Source organism: Brachyhypopomus gauderio, unplaced genomic scaffold (genome assembly GCF_052324685.1).
Source record: "Brachyhypopomus gauderio isolate BG-103 unplaced genomic scaffold, BGAUD_0.2 sc319, whole genome shotgun sequence".
In the NCBI taxonomy this organism is placed as follows: Eukaryota; Metazoa; Chordata; class Actinopteri; order Gymnotiformes; family Hypopomidae; genus Brachyhypopomus; species Brachyhypopomus gauderio.
The window spans coordinates 63,561-85,000 of NW_027507140.1; the positions used below are offsets into that span (position 1 = coordinate 63,561).

The 21,440-nt window shown below is 50.1% G+C and overlaps 1 protein-coding gene across 5 annotated transcripts in view; it reads right to left on the reverse strand.

Annotated features, from left to right (window-relative positions):
* Positions 1-15,210: 15,210 nt before the first annotated feature.
* LOC143504705 (adhesion G protein-coupled receptor L3-like) overlaps positions 15,211-21,440 on the reverse strand; it is a 22,860-nt gene continuing 16,630 nt past the window's right edge. For 2 of the 5 annotated variants that reach the window (XM_076995998.1, XM_076995996.1), the window contains 3 exons: positions 19,829-19,957; positions 17,996-18,013; positions 15,211-16,992 (listed from right to left, as the gene is read on the reverse strand). In XM_076995998.1, coding sequence (XP_076852113.1) covers positions 16,109-16,992; positions 17,996-18,013; positions 19,829-19,957 — 1,031 coding nt within the window. In that variant the 3' untranslated portion in view covers positions 15,211-16,108. The remainder of the gene's footprint in view (positions 16,993-17,995; positions 18,014-19,828; positions 19,958-21,440) is intronic. The other 3 variants (XM_076996001.1, XM_076995999.1, XM_076995997.1) reach the window with 2 other exon arrangements.

Genomic DNA, 21,440 nt, shown 5'->3' on the forward strand with positions numbered 1-21,440 from the left:
CTGCATTGAGATCTGAAGGCGTCGGATCAGACCCTCGTCGGATCAGACCCTCGTCACTCAGCCTGAAGATCTGCCGTGAGCATGCTGCGAAGTGTCCAAGCACAGTGGGTGGAGAAGAGTCCAACTGACTTGCAGCTGTAGCCAGGGCCCAACACTCATCTGTACCGGACGACACCTCAGCTATAGCCAGGGCCCAACACGCATCAGTACGACACCTCAGCTGTAGCCAGGGCCCAACACGCATCAGTATGACACCTCAGCTGTAGCCAGGGCCCAACATGCATCTGTATGACACCTCAGCTGTAGCCAGGGCCCAACACGCATCTGTACGACACCTCAGCTGTAGCCAGGGCCCAACACGCATCTGTATGACACCTCAGCTGTAGCCAGGGCCCAACACGCATCTGTACGACACCACAGCTGTAGCCAGGGCCCCACACGCATCTGTACGACACCTCAGCTGTAGCCAGGGCCCAACACGCATCTGTACGACACCTCAGCTGTAGCCAGGGCCCAACACGCATCTGTACGACACCTCAGCTGTAGCCAGGGCCCAACACGCATCTGTACGACACCTCAGCTGTAGCCAGGGCCCAACATGCATCTGTACGACACCTCAGGTGTTGATCATTTTTTCCATTTTTTTGAAAGTCTATAAAACATTTTCACTCCATCTTTATAGGTAATTGTTAACCAGTAAAGGGGTGGGCATGTTTTCTGAATTCAAAGTAGTGATTTATTACATCTTATTTTTTTCTTTGTTTTCCTTCTGTGCTTTTGAATCGTGCTAATTGCAGTTCTGTTCATGGTCATTATTATTAAAATGGTAGTGGAGTTTTTATTGTAAAAGTATTTTCTTTTCAATTTCATCTGAATATGGTCATTCCTGTAACGTATACAGAACTGAGAGACAGCAGAGACAGAGATAAAGGGGGATAGATAAAGAGATAAAGGAGAGAGAGAGAGAGAGAGAGAGAGAGAGAGAGAGAGAGAGAGAGCGAGAGAGAGAGAGAGGTGAGAGAGAGATTGAGAGAGTTCTTCAAGAACGCACTGGGGTTCTTATACAAATCTAAAATCATGAGAAAGAAAGAGGACACCGTCCTGGCTGTGTTTCTGCACATGCGCATAGTTGTGCGTAGTGTATGCATTGTGTGTGTGTGTGTGTGTGTGTGTGTGTAGTTGTGATGAGTCTCTCTGGAGAGAGCAGTACTCACCTCACACTGCTCTCTCACCATCTTTAGTCCCTCTTATCAGATCTCAGTTTAGTCACAACCAAACTACCACCCAGTTTCCTCACAACCAACCCCTGCCATCCAATTAACAGATCCAACACAATTTTGTGTTTCTCTCTTTACACACAGACGTGCACAAACAAGTTTCATTTTTATTTTACTCTCTTCTTTAGTTTGTTTGTGTGTAATAAATTAGAGATTAGATTTCCCTGCGGTTCAGAGAGCTGACAAACCCAAATGGTGGATCTACATTGGCATTCCATTAGCACTCTCATAAATAGTTATTGTGGGTGGATAAATTATACATTACACTGGGTTAGCGGTCCACTCACCAGTCATTTTAGTCTGGAATGAGTGGAATGGTTTACAAAAACCAGCATTTCTATCAGGATTGCAGATCACACCTTACAAGTAACAAGTAACATTGACTTGTACTGTATTAATAAACATTCAACACCAACTTTATTAAAACAATTATTGAGTAGAACGCCTTGGCAACTGCACCACACACAACCATGTCACTCACTGCTGTGTGTACACTTTACCACTTCATAACCACCTCTATAACCACCTCCACCTCCATGACCACCTCCACAACCACCTCCACAACCACCTCCACCTCCATAACCACCTCCACAACCACCTTCATAACCACCTCCACTTCCATAAGCACCTTCATAACCACCTCCACAACCACCTCCACAACCACCTCCACAACCACCTCCACCTCCATAACCACCTTCACAACCACCTCCACCTCCATAACCACCTCCACAACCACCTCCACCTCTATAACCACCTCCACAACCACCTCCACAACCACCTCCACAACCACCTCCACCTCCACAACCACCTCCACCTCCATGACCACCTCCACCTCCATAACCACCTCCATGACCACCTCCACAACCACCTCCACAACCACCTCCACTACCACCTCCACAACCACCTCCACAACCACCTCCACCACTTCAAAAACACCTCCATAACCACCTCCACAACCACCTCCACCTCCACAACCACCTACACTGTGTGTGTGTGTGTATGTGTACACATACACACACACACACGCACACACAAACACAGTGTATCACTAAAGTGAGTACACCACTCACATTTCTGCAGATACAAGTATTTCATGGGATAACACTGGCAAAATGACACTTTGACAGAATGAAAAGTCTGTTTGCAGCTTATATAACAATGTAAATGTATTCATCCCTCAAAATAACTCCATGTACAGTCATTGTCTAAACCACAACAAAAGTGAGTACACCCCCAACAGACCACACCCCTAAATGTCCAAATTGAGCACTGCTGGTCATTTTGCCTCCAAAATGTCATGTGACGTGTTAGTGTTACTATGTCTCAGGTGTGTATAGGGAACAGGTGTGTTCAGTTTTGTAGTGCAACTCTCACACTCTCTCATACTGGTCACTGAATGTTCCAACATGGCACCTCATGACAAAGAACTCTCTGAGGATCTTAAAAGATGGCCAAAGTTACAAAAAGACTGAAAACACCCTGAAACTGAGCTGCAGCACAGTGGCCAAGATCATCCAGCATTTTAAAAGAGCAGGTATATATATATATATATATATATATATATATATATATATATATATATATATATATATACACACTATATTGCCAAAAGTATTTGCTTACCTTCCTTGACTCACATATGAGCTTAAGTAGGGTCCCATTCCTAATCTATAGGGTTCAATATGACGTTGGTCCACCCTTTGCAGCTAGAACAGCTTCAATGTATGCAAACTGTTTTTACAAACATTTGTGAAAGAATGGGTCGCTCTCAGGAGCTCAGTGAATTCCAGCATGGACCTCTAATAAGATGCCTCCTGTGCAAAAAATCCAGTCGTGAAACTTCCTCACTCCTAAAAATTCCACAGTGAACGGTCAGCTGTATTATAAGAAAATGGAAGTGTTTGGGAACGACAGCAACTCAGCCATGAAGTGGTCGGCCACGTAACCTGACGGAGCAGGTCAGTGGATGCTGAAGCACATAGTGTGAAGAGGTCAGCAACTTTCTACAGAGTCAATCACTACAGACATCCAAACTTCATGTGGCCTTCAGATTAGCTCAAGAACAGTGCGCAGAGAACTTCATGGAATGGGTTTCCATGGTCAAGCAGCTGCATCCAAGCCATACATCAAGTGCAATGCAAAGCGTCAGATACAGTCGTGAAAATCACACCACCACTGGACTCGAGCAGTGGAGGCGTGTTCTCTGGAGTGACGAATCAAGCTTCACCATCTGGCAATCCGATTGACGAGTCTGGGTTTGGCAGTTGCCAGGGAAACGGTACTTTGCCTGACTACATTGTGCAAAGTGTAAAGTTTGGTGGAGTAGGGATTATGATTTGAGGTTGTTTTTCAGGAGCTGGGCTTGGCCCCTTAGTTCCAGTGATAGGATGCTCCAGCATACCAAGACATTTGGGACAATTCTATACCCCCAATCCTTGTGGGTTTGGAGTTTTGAGCTGACCCCTTCCTCTTCCAGCATGACTGGGCACCATTGCACAAAGCAAGGTCTGGTGTGGATGAACTTGACTGGCCTGCACAGAGTCCTGACCTCAACCCGATAGAACACCTTTGGGATGAATTAGAGTGGAGACAGAGAGCTAGGCCTTCTCGTCCAACATCAGTACGTGACCACACAAATGCACAGTGTATATATGCATATGTGTCTGTATTACTGCCTCTATATTTGTGCAGCTGTCTGACTTTGTGTGTGCATGACAAAGATTCCCAAAACATCATTTTGTCCCTCACACATCCAGTAGAATGAGGGCATGTCCTGTAACAGAGGGTGGAGCTGAGTCAGCCACGCCCAGCTCGGCTCTGCAAGGCCCCTGCATTGGTGACTGCAGTGGGCGGGTTATGTAGTGTGGTGTGGAGTGTTCGATGGCAGACCTCTTCAGACACATCACTGCAGGCTGTCAGGTCTGGAGGTGGAGTGGGGGGAGAGACACTTCTGTCCTCGTCATGCCTGTGGGACTCCACTGTGATGGGGTGATGCTATCGGTATTTAGTCTTCAGGGCATGCTCATACATTTAATTAAAACGGCCTCGGGCAGTCCACACTGAGGCCTCTTATCTATTAGAAGAGAGGAGAAGGGATGAGAGAGGAGGGGATGAGAAGAGAGGAGAGGGGAGGAGAGGAGAGGGGGAGGGGCAGGAAGAGAAAGAGTCAGACAAAGACAAAGAGGTTGAGTTGGATAGAGAGAGGGGGGGGATTAGGAGAAGGAGATAGGGAGATGGAGAGAGGGAGGAGAGAGTGTGAGGGGTTAGGGGGAGTGTGGTCAGAGAGAAATAGGACAGAATCAACAGTGACCCATCAGTCCAGAAGACTCCACACCTTATCGCCCCCCTGCCTGTCCAGAGAAAGGCGATAAAGCCGGTCCGTCCTGCCATGACACCTAATCCCACATATAGTTCTAAACACATGCCGTGAAAAGTATTTAATCCCACATGTAGTTCTAAACACATGGTGTGGTAAGTAACTAATCCCATATATACTTCTAAACACATGGTGTGGTAAGTAACTAATCCCACATATAGTTCTAAACACATGGTGTGGTAAGTAATTAATCCCACATATAGTTCTAAACACATGGCGTGGTAAGTAACTAATCCCACATAGTTCTAAACACATGGTGTGGTAAGTAACTAATCCCACATATAGTTCTAAACACATGGTGTGGTAAGTAACTAATCCCACATATAGTTCTAAACACATGGTGTGGTAAGTAGTTCTAAACACATGGTGTGGTAAGTAGTTCTAAACACATGGTGTGGTAAGTAATTAATCCCACATGTAGTTCTAAACACATGGTGTGGTAAGTATTTAATCCCACATATAGTTCTAAACACATGGCGTGGTAAGTAACTAATCCCACATGTAGTTCTAAACACATGGCATGGTAAGTAACTAATCCCACATATAGTTCTAAACACATGGTGTGGTAAGTAATTAATCCCACATATAGTTCTAAACACATGGCGTGGTAAGTAACTAATCACACATGTAGTTCTAAACACATGGTGTTAAGTAATTAATCCCACATAGTTCTAAACACATGGTGTGGTAAGTAACTAATCCCACATATAGTTCTAAACACATGGCGTGGTAAGTAACTAATCCCACATATTGTCAGGGTTGGACCCAGGACAGTTCCTCCGGTCGCCACAAGGAGGAGCCCGCGAGCTAGACCTGGGGGCAATCAGGCACAATAGGCTGCAGGTGTTTGCAGCCTACTTAAGGCGAGCAACTTCAGCAGTCCTTTGCTGAAGTTGTTAGTCGTATTCACGCTCGCAGCCTAAGCCAGTTACTCTCGCCTTTGTGCAGTTGCTACGTCTCTCTGTTTACTTCTGTTTCTCCCCTGAGTGTTCTCAGGTTTTGTCTCTCGTACGTTCTGTTTGTTTCTTCCCTCTCTGTTCTATGTCGGTTTGTCTACCAGTGTTCTGGTGGACAGGCTGACAGGTAATCTGGTAGAAGCTTAGGTCTTGCCTACCTAAGCTTCATCTATTTTATTTCTCCTTTTGACATGTTGAGCCGTTCTCCATGTGATTTTCGTTTTCCCGTTTTTTCTTAAGACGCGTTGTATTCCCTTCCGCGTGTTTTTGTTTGTTTACTTACCTGGTCTATACTCACGTTGAGTTTCTCCGTGTAGTTCTTCTGTTGTTCCCTCTGGGTTTTTTTGTTTTCGTTTTCCCGCTGTCGCGGAGGTTTCTGTTTGGCTGTTTTTTGCCTTTTGCTTTTAGTGGGTTTGCACTTGAGTCCTACACTCCTCGAAACCAGCGCGACACCACCGTGTTCGGGGGTGCCTCGTTACAGAACAACTTCAGCCAGTTATGGACTCGGCTAACCCAGCTGCCGACGAGGTGCGGAATGCCCTCGCCATACAAGGGCAGGCTATCGGCAGGCACGAGCTAGCATTACAAGAGATACACACCCAGCTCCAGGCTATCACCCTCGCGGTTCAAAAGCCAGATCAGCCTGTTGCGGCTCCCAGCCCTCTCGTTTCCTCCGGGGCTGTCGGGCTGCCTGCCGACTCCCGTGCCGAACCCGCTTTGCCCGCTCCGGCGCGTTACAGCGGGGATCCCGACGAATGTAGGGGGTTTTTATTGCAGTGCTCCCTGATCTTTGAGCAGCAGCCATCCCGTTTTCCTACCGAACGTGCCAAGGTGGCCTATGTCATGGCGTTGCTGTCAGGGAAAGCGCTGCGGTGGGCTACACCGGTGTGGGAGAACCAACCGGACATCTGTTCCTCTTTTGAGCGATTCTCTCGGGCTATGCGGCAGACGTTCTTTCATCCGGCTTCTGGGGGTATGGTCGCGTCTAAACTCTTGCGTTTACGGCAGGGCAGATCAACGGTGGCAGAATACTCTCTAGACTTCCGCACACTGGCGGCGGAGAGTGATTGGGGTTCAGAGGCGCTGGGGGCTATTTACATAGAGGGATTGAGTGAAGAGATAAAGGACGAACTGTCCCTCAGAGAGCCTCCCAGTGGTCTGGACGATGCTATAGAACTCACCATTAGGTTGGATAACCGGTTACGGGATCGTAAACAACACCGCCGTTTGTTTGCACCACCCAGCACTAAGTCAGTGTCTCCTGTGCGCAAGACCACTCACGGGGAAGGCGAGGCATCTGAACAGCCCATGCAGTTAGGGCACACTCGCCTCTCCCGTCAGGAAAGACAAACCCGCTTAAGGGAGGGTAAATGTCTTTATTGCGGCCGGGCTGATCACAGAATCGCAGAGTGTCCCGAGTTACAGGGAAAAGGGCAGACCCGTCGGTGAACGGGGTTGCACCGACGGGTCATGGCGCTTATTTCCCCGCCTGCGGTCTGATGCCCCACGTAGTGGTCTCGTGGAGGGGTTCAGACGAACACCGGGTTTTAGCTCTCGTTGACTCTGGGGCTACTGGCAATTTCATTGACTCCGCCCTCGTAGCCTCTCTCTCCATACCTCTGGTTCCTTTAGAAAAACCCCTCTCGGTGTCTGCTGTGGATGGCAGGTTGCTCACCTCAGGGGATATAACCCACCAAACCGTCCCTCTAACAGTGACGATAGGGAACCATCATGAAACCCTCACCCCTTATGTCATCGCTGCGCCCAAACTGCAGCTGATTTTGGGGTTTCCCTGGCTCCAACGCCACAACCCTGACATTGATTGGCTCAATTTATCTATCAATCGTTGGAGCAAAGTGTGTGAACAGTCGTGCTTGGCGCCCCACTGCAGTAAACCCGGGGAAAGCCAAGAAAAAATAGCAGGCTTGGAGAAAGTCCCTGCTGTTTACCATGACCTTATAGACGTTTTTAGCAAGCGCAAAGCAGGCTTCATACCCCCGCATAGAGCCTGCGACATTGCCATCAACCTCTTACCTGGTACCACTCCCCCTAGGGGTCGTTTGTTTTCCTTGGCGTTGCCTGAACGCAAGGCTATGGAGTCCTACATTCAGGAAGCGCTCGCTGCTGGTACCATCCGTCCCTCTACCTCTCCCGCAGGTGCCGGGTTCTTCTTTGTAGGGAAAAAGGATGGGGGCCTTCGCCCTTGCATAGATTACAGGGGACTAAATAAGATCACCATCAAAGACCGCCACCCCTTGCCGCTCATGTCCTCCGCCTTCGAGGCCCTTCAACGGGCGACGGTCTTCACTAAGTTAGACCTTAGAAGTGCGTACAATCTGTTGCGAGTCAGAGAAGGCGACGAATGGAAAACCGCCTTCAATACACCCTCTGGGCATTACGAGTATTTAGTCATGCCGTTTGGGCTCATGAACGCACCCGCGGCTTTCCAGCGGTTCGTAAACGGTGTCCTTAGAGAGACTCTAGATGATTACGCCTACGTCTACCTTGACGATATTTTAATATATAGCTGTACCGTTCAAGAACACCAGCAACACGTACGCCGCGTCCTCCAGTTGTTACTAGAGAACCATCTCTATGTAAAACTGGAGAAGTCCCTGTTCCACGTCTCCGAGGTAGCCTTCTTGGGGTTCATCGTTGCCAAGGGTCAACTGGCTATGGAACCCGCCAAGATCAAAGCTGTGACTCAATGGCCCGTGCCCACGTCCGTTCGTTTAGTCCAACGCTTCCTGGGATTTGCCAATTTTTACAGGCGGTTTATTAGGGGTTTTGGCTCTCTTGCTGCTCCGCTCTCGGCCCTCACTAGCAAGAAATTGGGGAAGTTCACCTGGACCCCGGAAGCCCAGAAGGCGTTTGAGACACTGAAGGGTCTTTTTACCAGTGCTCCGGTGCTACGGGTTCCTGATCCTGAGCTCCCTTTCATTGTCGAAACCGACGCCTCTGATTTGGGCGTTGGGGCTGTTCTCTCACAGAGGGTCGGGGACCCTCCTAAGCTGCATCCCTGCGCCTATTTTTCGCACCGGTTCACCCCTACGGAGAGGCGGTACGACGTAGGGGACAAAGAACTCCTGGCCGTTAAAATGGCTTTAGAGGAGTGGCGGCACTGGCTGGAGGGAGCCCGCCACCCTTTCCTGGTCTGGTCAGACCACAAAAACCTGACATATCTCCAGCAGGCCAAGCGCCTCAATGCCAGACAGGCCAGATGGGCTCTGTTTTTTAGTCGCTTTGATTTTACTTTGTCATACCGTCCCGGCTCTAAGAACACGAAGCCCGACGCTTTGTCTCGTCAGTGGGAGCCGCCTCTCATTGACAGTCCGCCTGAAACTGTGCTTCCCCCAGGAGTAGTTGTTGCACCCATCCGGTGGGGAATTGAAAAGACAGTTCAGGACGAACTCGCCAACGAACCCGGCCCTAGCGGTGTTCCTCCTGGCTGTCTCTATGTTCCCTCGACCGCCCGGCGTAAGGTTCTCTTGTGGGGACACACCGAACGATACGCAGCACACCCCGGTGCTAGGCGGACCACCGAACTAATAAAGAGAAGGTTTTGGTGGCCCGCAATGGATCAGGAGATCCGTGACTTCGTGGCCTCCTGCGAGGTGTGTAACCGAAGCAAGGCGCCTCGTAGCAAGCCCAGGGGGCTGTTGCGTCCTTTACCCACGCCCTCCAGACCGTGGTCTCATATCGCCTTAGACTTTGTCACCGGGCTTCCGTCTTCTAAGGGGTTAACCACCATTCTAGTAGTTGTCGACAGATTCTCTAAATTCAGCAAGTTCATCGGTCTGCCCAAGCTGCCCTCCGCCCGGGAGACCGCGTCTCTCTTGCTGCTTCACATCGTCCGCAACTATGGGTTTCCTCAAGACGTGGTGTCCGATAGAGGACCCCAGTTCGCTAGCAGCTTTTGGAAAGCATTCCTGACCCTCGTCGGCGCTTCCGCTAGCCTGTCTTCAGGTTTCCACCCCCAGTCTAACGGTCAGACCGAGCGTGTTAACCAGGACCTGGAGCAGACCCTCAGGTGCCTGGCATCCGCTAACCCTGCCTCCTGGGCTGACCACCTGTTGTGGGCTGAGTACGCCCACAACACGCTGTGGCATTCGGCTCTGGGCATGTCGCCCTTTGAGTGCTTATTCGGGTATGCCCCTCCGCTGTTTGCCGATCACGAGCAGGCCGTGGCTGTGCCTTCCGCTAGGGCTCAGTTCCGGCGCTGCCGCAAGGCTTGGTCGCGTGCCCGCTCGGCCCTGTTGAAGGCCTCCTCTGCCTATTGCCGCAGCGCCAACAGGCATCGTCTCCCGGCGCTGTCTTTTCGTCCTGGTCAGCGGGTGTGGTTGGCGGCGGGTAACTTGCCGGTTCGGGGTGGCACCAAGAAACTGGCTCCTCGCTTCCTGGGCCCGTTTAAGGTCGACCGTCGAATCAACACGGTCACCTACCGTTTGGTCCTCCCTCTGTCCATGCGTGTCCACCCGGTGTTTCACGTGTCCCTTCTCCGGCCGTACTTGTGTGGTTCTTCTCCCGCCCCGGCTCCTCCTGCGCCTCGTATGGTTGGTGGGGGTCCGGTTTATACGGTGCGGCGTCTTTTGGACATCCGTCGGGTCAGGGGGCGGGACCAATTCCTGGTGGATTGGGAGGGTTACGGGCCTGAGGAGCGGTCTTGGGTTCCCAGGGCTCGCATCCTGGATCCTTCTCTGATTGCTGCCTTCTATCGCGACAGGGCTGTTGCCCTGGGCCCGCGAGGTCTCGGGCCTAGAGGGGGGGATTCTGTCAGGGTTGGACCCAGGACAGTTCCTCCGGTCGCCACAAGGAGGAGCCCGCGAGCTAGACCTGGGGGCAATCAGGCACAATAGGCTGCAGGTGTTTGCAGCCTACTTAAGGCGAGCAACTTCAGCAGTCCTTTGCTGAAGTTGTTAGTCGTATTCACGCTCGCAGCCTAAGCCAGTTACTCTCGCCTTTGTGCAGTTGCTACGTCTCTCTGTTTACTTCTGTTTCTCCCCTGAGTGTTCTCAGGTTTTGTCTCTCGTACGTTCTGTTTGTTTCTTCCCTCTCTGTTCTATGTCGGTTTGTCTACCAGTGTTCTGGTGGACAGGCTGACAGGTAATCTGGTAGAAGCTTAGGTCTTGCCTACCTAAGCTTCATCTATTTTATTTCTCCTTTTGACATGTTGAGCCGTTCTCCATGTGATTTTCGTTTTCCCGTTTTTTCTTAAGACGCGTTGTATTCCCTTCCACGTGTTTTTGTTTGTTTACTTACCTGGTCTATACTCACGTTGAGTTTCTCCGTGTAGTTCTTCTGTTGTTCCCTCTGGGTTTTTTTGTTTTCGTTTTCCCGCTGTCGCGGAGGTTTCTGTTTGGCTGTTTTTTGCCTTTTGCTTTTAGTGGGTTTGCACTTGAGTCCTACACTCCTCGAAACCAGCGCGACACCACCGTGTTCGGGGGTGCCTCGTTACACATATAGTTCTAAACACATGGTGTGGTAAGTAACTAATCCCATCATCAGCACATCAACGTGCATCACCACATCAACCAACATGCATCATCACCACATCAACGTGCATCATCACCACATCAACGTGCATCATCACCACATCAACGTGCATCATCACCACATCGACGTGCGACATCACCACATCGACGTGCATCATCACCACATCGACGTGCATCATCACCACATCGACGTGCATCATCACCACATCAACGTGCGACATCACCACATCAACGTGCGACATCACCACATCAACGTGCGACATCACCACATCAACGTGCGACATCACCACATCAACGTGTGACGTCAACACATCGAAGTGCATCATCACCACATCAACGTGCGACATCACCACATCGACGTGCGACATCACCACATCGACGTGCGACATCACCACATCGACGTGCGACATCACCACATCGACGTGCGACATCACCACATCGACGTGCGACATCACCACATCGACGTGCGACATCACCACATCGACGTGCGACATCACCACATCGACGTGCGACATCACCACATCGACGTGCGACATCACCACATCGACGTGCATCATCACCACATCGACGTGCGACATGACCACATCGACGTGCGACATGACCACATCGACGTGCGACATGACCACATCGACGTGCGACATGACCACATCGACGTGCGACATGACCACATCGACGTGCGACATGACCACATCAACGTGCGACATGACCACATCAACGTGCGACATGACCACATCAACGTGCGACATGACCACATCAACGTGCGACATCACCACATCAACGTGCGACATCACCACATCAACGTGCGACATCACCACATCAACGTGCATCACCACATCAACGTGCATCACCACATCAACGTGCATCATCACATCAACGTGCATCATCACATCAACGTACATGACTACATCAATGCCTGCTGTAAAAACAGGCAAATCAAAGGGATGTGATGCTGTAAACAACAGCTGTATCAAACATTGTTGATTCATGCTGTAAACAACAGCTGTGTTGAGTCGTGCTGTGTTGAGTCATGCTGTGTTGAGTCATGCTGTGTTGAGTCATGCTGAATCAAAGTGCTGACTCATGCTGGGCTCTGACCTCAGCACGCTCCATCTACTCTTTTAAAATGGTAACAAATAACGTGTAATTTCACAGTGAGACAGGTTTTCACCAGCAGTGAGACCGGCTTTCACCAGCAGTGAGACCGGCTTTCACCAGCAGTGAGACAGGCTTTCTCCAGCAGTGAGACAGGCTTTCTCCAGCGCAGTGAGACAGGCTTTCTCCAGCGCAGTGGCACTCAGGCAGCAGGAGCACTGATGTGAAGGGTGGAAGGTTACACGCTTTCTTTGCAATTACCCACACTTGGTCAGATTACAGCTTCAGAATGACTGAACTTGAAAAGACCCGCAACATGCAACATGCCATGGGGGTTAGGTGGGGGGGGGGGGGGGGGGGCAAATGAGGGAGAGAGAGAGAGATTAGGAAGAAGAGAGAGGAAGAAAGCGAAGGAGAGAGTGCAGTGTCCTTCGCTGTCAGACAGAAGGGTAGCTGCACCCTGAGCTCTGGTACACGGAGATTTGCTGAGGGATTTAAAGGATGGAAACGTGACCACAGCTTCAGGACATCAAACACAGAAAGAGAAAGAGAGGAGGGGAGAGGGAGAGAGGGAGGGGGGAGGAGAGAGAGATGGGGAGGGAGGGGGAAGAGAAGGAGAGGAAGAGGAGAAAGAAAGGAAGAGGGAGAAAAACAGAGGGAACAGAAGAGGAAAGGAAACAAGAGGACCCCAGAGTAGGGAGGCCAGACTAGAGGAGGCCAGCTGTTCTGTGGTGCAAACACGGCTTGTAAGCTGCTGAATTATGAATACCATGATGCTTCATGTTCTGACCTTTAAAAGCAGATAATTCCCTTTAAACTGAGATCAAGGATAACGAAGAAGTGTCCTGTGTTCTTTCAGAGAGACGGGAGTCACTGCCCCAGCCCGGGCTGCTGGGACACGCGCTCGGAGACACACACACACTCTGTGTGACACACAAACACTGCGTGGCTGACTCTCATCATTGCACACTGGTGTTGTCAGACTCAGACGCAGTGGTGTGTGTGTGTGTGTGTGTGTGCGTGCGTGCGTGCGTGCGTGTGCGCACTGCAGAGAGCTCACAGGTACTGGGTAAACGTGCATGTTTCAGTGGCGGAGCTTGTGTCTCAATGTGTGCAGTGTGTATCGGCATTTAGGACCACACACCCTCACACACCATAACACCCAACTACACACCCTCACACCCAACCACACACCATAACACCCAACCACACACCATAACACCCAACCACAACATAACACCCAACCACACACCATCACACCCAACCACACACCATCACACCCAACCACACACCATCACACCCAACCACACACCATCACACCCAACCACACACCATCACACCCAACCACACACCATAACACCCAACCACACACCATAACACCCAACCACACACCATAACACCCAACCACACACCATAACACCCAACCACACACCATAACACCCAACCACACACCCTCACACCCAACCACACACCATAACACCCAACCACACACCATAACACCCAACCACACTACCATCATGCCCAACCACACACCATAACACCCAACCAGACACCCTCACATAACAATTTGATCAATTGCAAATCAGAACCTAAACACATTCAATAAACATTAAGGACACTGATGACAATGAGTTTCTGTAAATAAGCAGAAATGTTAATCATCATTTCCTTCCCTTTCATAATTGAAGTGAATTTAAAAGTGAACTTCTGAGTTCAGAAGGGCCCTAGTTAAATATGGCGTACAGTTGTCCCCTGCAGACACACTGCACACTGATGCACAGACTGCAGAGTGCTGGGATCTTGCAGATAAAGACTGCTTGGCTGCATCTAAGTGCTCTCATCGCTTAATGAGAATAACATACTGAAATAATTCACCATTAACTATAGTCAAACTGGCACACATACAAACACACCCCCCACCACACACACACACACGACTGTGTCTCAGAAGAAAGATTTCATTCTTAATCAGTATTTTATTTATTGGCAAACAAGTTTCACTGTTACAACAAATATTAGTCAGGAGGTCTCATTCCCCTTCAAAAATCAATATAAAAGAAACCTGAAGAATAAATAAAGATCTTGGTCATATTTGTGATAATAAAACTATAATATGCGCAGCTAAATTTTACTGCTGGACATTTTGCAGGTCGTTTTTTGCCCTTTTTGTGTATTTCTTGAGAGAAATAAAAACCTCTCCTCACTGTGCTAAAGTAAAACAGACATCCAGGTAGTCACTCCCTCCCTCTGAGTATCCATCTTTAATAAGTACAACATCCTCATCATCTTACACAAGTGCCAAGTGCATATCAATGAGCAAGCCAATCCATCTCTCCCTCCCTCTACCTCACTCTTCCTCCCTCTCTCGGTCTGCCTGTCTCCCACTGTCCCTCCTTCTCTAACTGTCTCTCTCTACCCTTCTTTCCCTCCCTCTCTGTCTGTCTATCCCTTCCTCTATCTGTATCTCCCTGTCTTTCTGTCTCCCTGCCAATTCTTCTCTATCTCTCCCTATGTCTCCCTCTCTCTACCTGTCTATCCCTCCCTGTCTTGGTCTGTCTACTTCTCCCTCTATGTCTCTCTACCTGTCTATCCCTCCCTCTTTCTCCATGTCTCTCTCATGTCTCCGCACCTCTCCCCGTGTGCTCAGGAACTCAGAGTATGGGTCCTCCGTCTTCTATGGACTCAAGGCAAATTTGTGTTTCTGCTCCAAGATGGCATCATTTTAGACTCTGACCTCACCTACATCTATACACTGAGAAAAATCTGGATAAAATTTTGGAAACAGTGAGAAAAAGTTCAACATTTTGGGTCAGGGTTCAGAGGTCAGGGGGTGGGGGTTTATTTGCTATTTGCTGCTGGTACTAAAACAGACCATGTAGAGAACAACAAACCCAAAACCATGAGAGCGGGAGTGATGGCAGGACCCACGTCCACATCACAACCAGCAGGAGGGATCTGACCTGATTCTAAATCACCATGGTTACCGAGGAACCACAAGAGAAAAGCAGGCTGCTCGATGCTAGTAGCTGTACATTTACATAGGAATATCTTCTCTGATATTAGTGTCTCTCCGCGTTCTCCGACAGTTGTTATTAATACGGCGAAAACAAAACCCAATGACAGCACTCTGTGGCGTAAACAGTGTCTGTTACTACTGCTGCCTCCAGGGCTAGGGAGTTTACCTCAGAGTTTACCTCAGAGTTTACCTCAGCTTCCTGCGCTAGCAAAGGTGCTGCGTCCCTCAGACAGGAAGAAAAATGTTTAAAAAGCTGTTGTCACATAAAGAAGCGTAATAAAATAGTCCTTTTTGTGGCTTCTCCATCTGGTCTGCAGGAGTGTCTGGTCTCTCCGGTCTCTGACTGTCTTTGTAAATCCTCTGTCATCCCACAGACACTTTGCAGAGTTTTTCCCTCTCACACCTTGTGGATTAACACATTAATCCACCCGCAGGGTCTAATCCGTCCACAGGGATCGGAAATAAACATCATAGGAGTCCGTGAAAAACGTCAAACCACATGCGTGGTCAAACCCACAAACCTGCCGTCCAACACCCCCCACCCCCCAGCACAGTCCCAAACACAAGGCCAAAGCGTTTTTGTTGTTGCTGCCAATTTCTTGTATTTTTTTTTTTCTTTTTTTTATAACTTTTTGTTCATTTTCCGATTTTTCCAAGAACAAGTAAAAGAAACGTCTACAACTGAGGACGAGCGACCGTTACAGAAAAGCAAAACAGATGATGGGAGGAGCTACGGAGGAAAGGCGGGTTCCAGGAGTCACGACGGCCAACGGTGCGTAAATGTGCATGTATGTGTGTGTGTGTGTGTGTGTGTGTGTGTGTGTGGACATCGGCGTTCATGTGTCTTATGAGGAGGGAGCTGGTGTTCATGTGTTCTGGCTGTGGAGTGTCGGAGCTCCCTATAGGCTGGTGACGAGGTGGGCGGGCTCCTGTGGCGTATCCCCGGGCGAGGCCTCGTCCTTGGCGGGGCCGATGAAGCCGTCGCTGCTGCCGCGACCCAGCTGGTAATACGCCTGCAGCTGCTGGGCCTGCCTGCGTGAGCCCAGGTTGGGCATGCTCTTGTAATAGACGTCGTCCGGGTCGGCCAGGCCACGTGGGTCCCCGGCCCCGCCCCCCGCTCCGCCCCCGGGGCGGGGCAGCGTGTGCGCATCCTCCTGCGGGCCAGGAGAAGGCGGGGCGCTGGTGTCGCACGAGTCTGTCCGGGGTGACGGCGCCTCCCCCCCGGCCAGCTCCTCCCTCAGGAGCGGAACGAAGCTATCGCCGTTCTCCTGTGGGAGGAGTCGGCGGGACGAGGAGGGGGCGGTGCCAAAGGAGGGGAGGGGGTGGGCGGGGCGCTGAGGGGGCAGGAGTGGGGCGTCCGACTCCTCGCGGATGAGCTCCAGGCCCAAGCCCTCGTCGGGGGCGAACGTGTGCGACCGGTCCAGCGGCAGGGTGAGGGCGGAGGACAGGGGCGTCGCCTCCTTGCCCCGCCCACCCCCGCCCAGGACGAGGCCTCCGTTGTTGCTGCCGACGTTGTTGACGAGCTTGTTGACGAGGTTGCGGTCGAGCTCGGTGGAGCGGCCGTGGTGGTTCAGGTAGGAGGGGAGGTAGTTGGAGGTGAGCTCTTTGAGGATGTGCCTCTCCAGGGTGGTGTCCGAGGGTGGAGCGCCGTAGCCGCGCTCCATTATCTGCACACAGTCGCTCAGGTAGTCCGCGCCGGCCAGGCTGTAGCTGTTGCCATGGTTACCATTCAGTGGTAGAGTATCCATGACACTTGTATCCCGGGCATTGTTCAAGATTCCCTCTGAAAGAGATTCAGTAGTGTTAATGAAACACTAATTACACACGCGCACACACACAGACATATTACAAAGGACTGTGCACGCATGTGCACCCCCACACACACCCTCACACACTCTCACACACCCCTGACTTTCTGAGTAAGCTGCACATATATATGGTTGTTAGATTAAAGCCGACTGAACTCCTTCAAGTGTGTAAATGTAATGGATGTAATGTATTGGGTGTGATGGCTGACCACAGAGGTGCCTCACACTGATACTGTGTTAGTCACACACTGACCTTGTCTCAGGAAACTGTTTCTTTAAAGAACCGCTAAACACACAGTAAACCACTCAACTGAATGTGCGCGCACACACACACACACACACACACGCTGAGGTTCGGTGTGTGAGAGCAGTTTTACCTCCATTCATTACTGCACTCATAATCCTCTTATAAAGCAAAACATCTTAACAAACAGCATAAACGTTAAATAAGTTTCATGTTCTGCCTCTTTCTCTCATGCTACGTAAGGCCAAAGAAGCCAGTAGCGGGGTGACTGTTGAGGAACTCTGGAAACATCCAAAACGTTCTTACACGGGTAGATTTACCCCCTCTCCACTTCCACAGAACGCTGCTTTAAAAACATTATCTACACAAGGGCGTTTTTCTAGCTCTGTTAGATCACAGGAAGAAATTCAGTGATGAACAAATTTGCCTGTCCAAGGTTTCGACTGTGGTTTTTGTCTCCCTGTGACTGTAAAGATCGATGTCACTGTGTGGTCACCCTGTAATATACCGGCTAGCACTCAAATTAATGAAAAAGAAAAGGCTTTAGTTTCACTCGAAAGTGGGGCCTCAAATCAGAGCCGGATGGATCGGGTACTGCCTGTGTTCTTTACAGAGGGAGGCCATCGATATGACAACAATTGCCAGTGAGTAACTGTTTAAGACAAAGCATGGTGTGGAGGATAAACACGAGGGAAATTACATTTGGTAAGCAATATTTAGCTTGACTCCCATACTTGTCTCTCTGTAGGGCTCTTAACGGTCAGCATGGAGAAAGGAAGACAGGAAGAAAGGAAAACAAGAAGAAAAGAAGAAAGCACAGGTGAGCCCAGTAAGCACAGGTAAGCCCAGGTGAGCTGAGGTGAGCCCAGGTATGCACAGATAAACAAAGGTAAGCACAGGTGAGAACATGTAAGCATCTATTGACAAGCTGCAGACGAGCTGGTGAAGAAAAGAACATTTTCCCTTGGTCATCTTATAGAAACCACACCACAGACACCGCACCACAGACACCACACTACAGACACCGCGCCACGACACAGACGCCACACTACAGACACCAGACCATGACATCATGGTGCATGACAGACAACACAGACAGGAAAGCAACCCCCCCCCCCCCCCCCCATCAGAGCAGAGATGCTTTTTCAAAATGGCGTGAGGTTAAACCTCCGTGTGACACAAGGGGGTGTGTACTCCACCCACATCACGGGAAGAGCTCCACAATAAAATATTGTAGGAGAGAATTATTGATTATTGATCGAGCCAAAGAGGCACACAAGGCGCTTCTTGGACTCCTCTGGTAACTCCGGAGCTCTTATTGATATTAGATTTCATAATTCCGGAGCTTTTATTGATATTAAATTTCAAGGTCACTGCAGCGTTCACAGCACGGAACATTTTATTCATTTGTTTTTTGGGGGGTTGTTGACTCGTGGTGACGGGACGTCTCGTGTAGCGATGCGATTCAGCAGAGCTTAGGTGGAGATGTGGTGTCCAGGGAGGAAAGCAGATGACTACACCCGTCTGGCGGGAGACAGAGGCGAACTCCACCCGTCACACTGGAGAGGCGTCCCTCAGGCACGCACGGAACGACACAGTGAGAAGGGAGGAGCAGTAAGGAGAAATGAGGAGAAATGAGGAGAAGTGAGGAGGATTGAGGAGAAATGAGGAGGATTGAGGAGAAATGAGGAGGATTGAGGAGGATTGAGGAGAAATGAGGAGGATGAGGAGAAATGAGGAGGATTGAGGAGAAATGAGGAGGATTGAGGAGGATTGAGGAGGATTGAGGAGAAATGAGGAGGAGAAATGAGGAGGATTGAGGAGGATTGAGGAGGATTGAGGAGAAATGAGGAGGATTGAGGGGGATTGAGGAGAAATGAGGAGAAATTAGGAGGATTGAGGAGGATTGAGGAGCAGAGAGGAAGAGTGGCCGCAGAACAGAGGGGCCAACAAATACAGAAAAATGAAAAGATGGAAAAACAGATAGAGAAAAAGAAAAGAAGAGAAAGAGGCACGATGACATACCACAGACACAGCAGCTGGATAATAGCATCAGGCCTCTGTCAAGGTCTCCATGGGAACATACATGCAGACACACACACACACACACACACACACACATGCACACACACCAAAGACATGTGCTTGCAAGCTCCTCGCGTTGCAGGAATACACCAGACGGCACTTTGTACCGTCGTAAACACTTCAGGGGAACGTGCCTGCGTGCGAATGGCATCAGAGACCGTGTGTCCGGCTGCGGTTCAGACTTCACCTCTTTATTCAGCAACGTAACTGCCTCAACACACACAGAAGCTACCGTACTTACAGTAACGCTCGGAGCCAGCAAGCTGCTATCGGCTGTGTGTGTGTGTGTGTGGTCATACTGTTCCGCAAGAAAAACCTGGACCAGGCCTTGAAACAGCAATTCAGCAAAGCATGCGCAGACAAAACTCATAACACACACACACACACACAGATGACGGTAAATGCGTCATGCACAGACCCAGGTCCACGCGTGCACGTGAACGCGGGACTCTTCAGGTGTGTGTGAGGCGAGGCTGTGGCACCTTGCGTGTTGTACATGCTGAGCGGGGGGTGGTTATACACAGCAGAGTCCCCTACTAGTGTGTTGTAGGGGTTGTTCGAAGCGTGCGGCCTCAGGAGAGCGTTTGAGATGAGATGGTTGGCCATAGCCCCTGATTCAGCCACACACACACACACACACACACGCACGCAAATGCGCACATACACACACGCGCGCACAGAGAGAAAAGACAAAAGATTAGACAAATGCCCTCGTGACGTGAGCCCTGTTATCCTGAGGCTGTGAGGGGCAGTAGCCTGTAGAGCCCTAGGAGATGCCAGAGTACACACACACACCAGATACGGGTGTGTGTGTGGGTGTGTGTGTGTGTGTGTGTGTGTGTGTGGGTGTGTGTGTGTGTGTGTGTGTGTGTGTGTGTGTGTGTGTGTGTGTGTGTGTGTGTGTGTGTGTGTGTGTGTGTGTGTGTGTGTGTGTGTGGGTGTGTGGGTGGGTGTGTGGGTGTGTGTGTGTTCTTCCATCCCTCCTATCATCTCTTTAAGCTCCTCCCCATTCCATAGAAAGCAGCTGGGCTCCGCCTCCCCTTGTAAGACCACCTTTCTGATGGAAGGAAGAACTGTTGAACTGTTCCGTGTGTGTGTGTGTGTGTGTGTGTGTGTGTGTGTGTGTTTGTAAAGCATTCTTTGTTTGTAACCAGATTTGGGAGCGATTGATGAGGCGGTTGAAGCGGTTGGTTTGGTAAAGCACACCTGCTGTGGCCCACTGACACCGTTACGCGCGTGAGACCCGAACAGACGGTGCGTCTCCTTCTGTACCGCGGAGATTAACACACGCACACTCTTACATGTTCCCATGAAAACAAACTGAGGTATTTAACCAAGAGCACATAATTCACCTGCTCAGATCAGCGCACAAACAAACAAACCCATGTTACGAAAGCCAAATCGAACATTCAGAGTTTATGGTGACAGTGAGAATGACGCACGAGGTGCAGAATAACACGTGTGATTATGCTGTCTATATTTTCAGTCTATACACTGAAAAACTTTAATTTTACTCTCTGAGCCTACAATGGTGTACAGACTAAGGAATGTGAGTGTGTGATTGACTGGTCTGCTGAGTCATACCAGTTAACTCTCTCTCATTGTTCCGTCTTAAATCAACTCCTTGGGAAGGGGGGGGGGGGGGGGGGGGGGAGGGATGAGTCAATATCCTTCATCGACTGACACGTTCTCCCTTCTGACTCACTAAATCAGCTCCTCCAATTCTCTGTTCGGTGTTCATATTAACAGGCGTTCGTTACAATACAAAACAGAACGCGCGGTGAGCAGGGAGTGAGCCGTGAGCATACAGTGAGCCAGCCGTAAGCGCGGTGTGAGAAGAGTGCGAGACGTGACATAGCCACTGGGTCTCGTCTGATAGTAATCAGCAATATGTTTTCCCCTCGTGCTGATTTGACTTGTCTAATTGTGCACTTCAGGCTGGCTGCGCGGGGGGCGGAGCTCCGACGGCGTCCCGTATCGGCACTGATAACGAGGAACAAACACCATCTAAGACAAAATGAGAGAAACATCTGGAGTCTTAACAAGCATCGACTCGTCTCTCTGGAGAGAGGAAATGAGGGACAGAGACGCCGG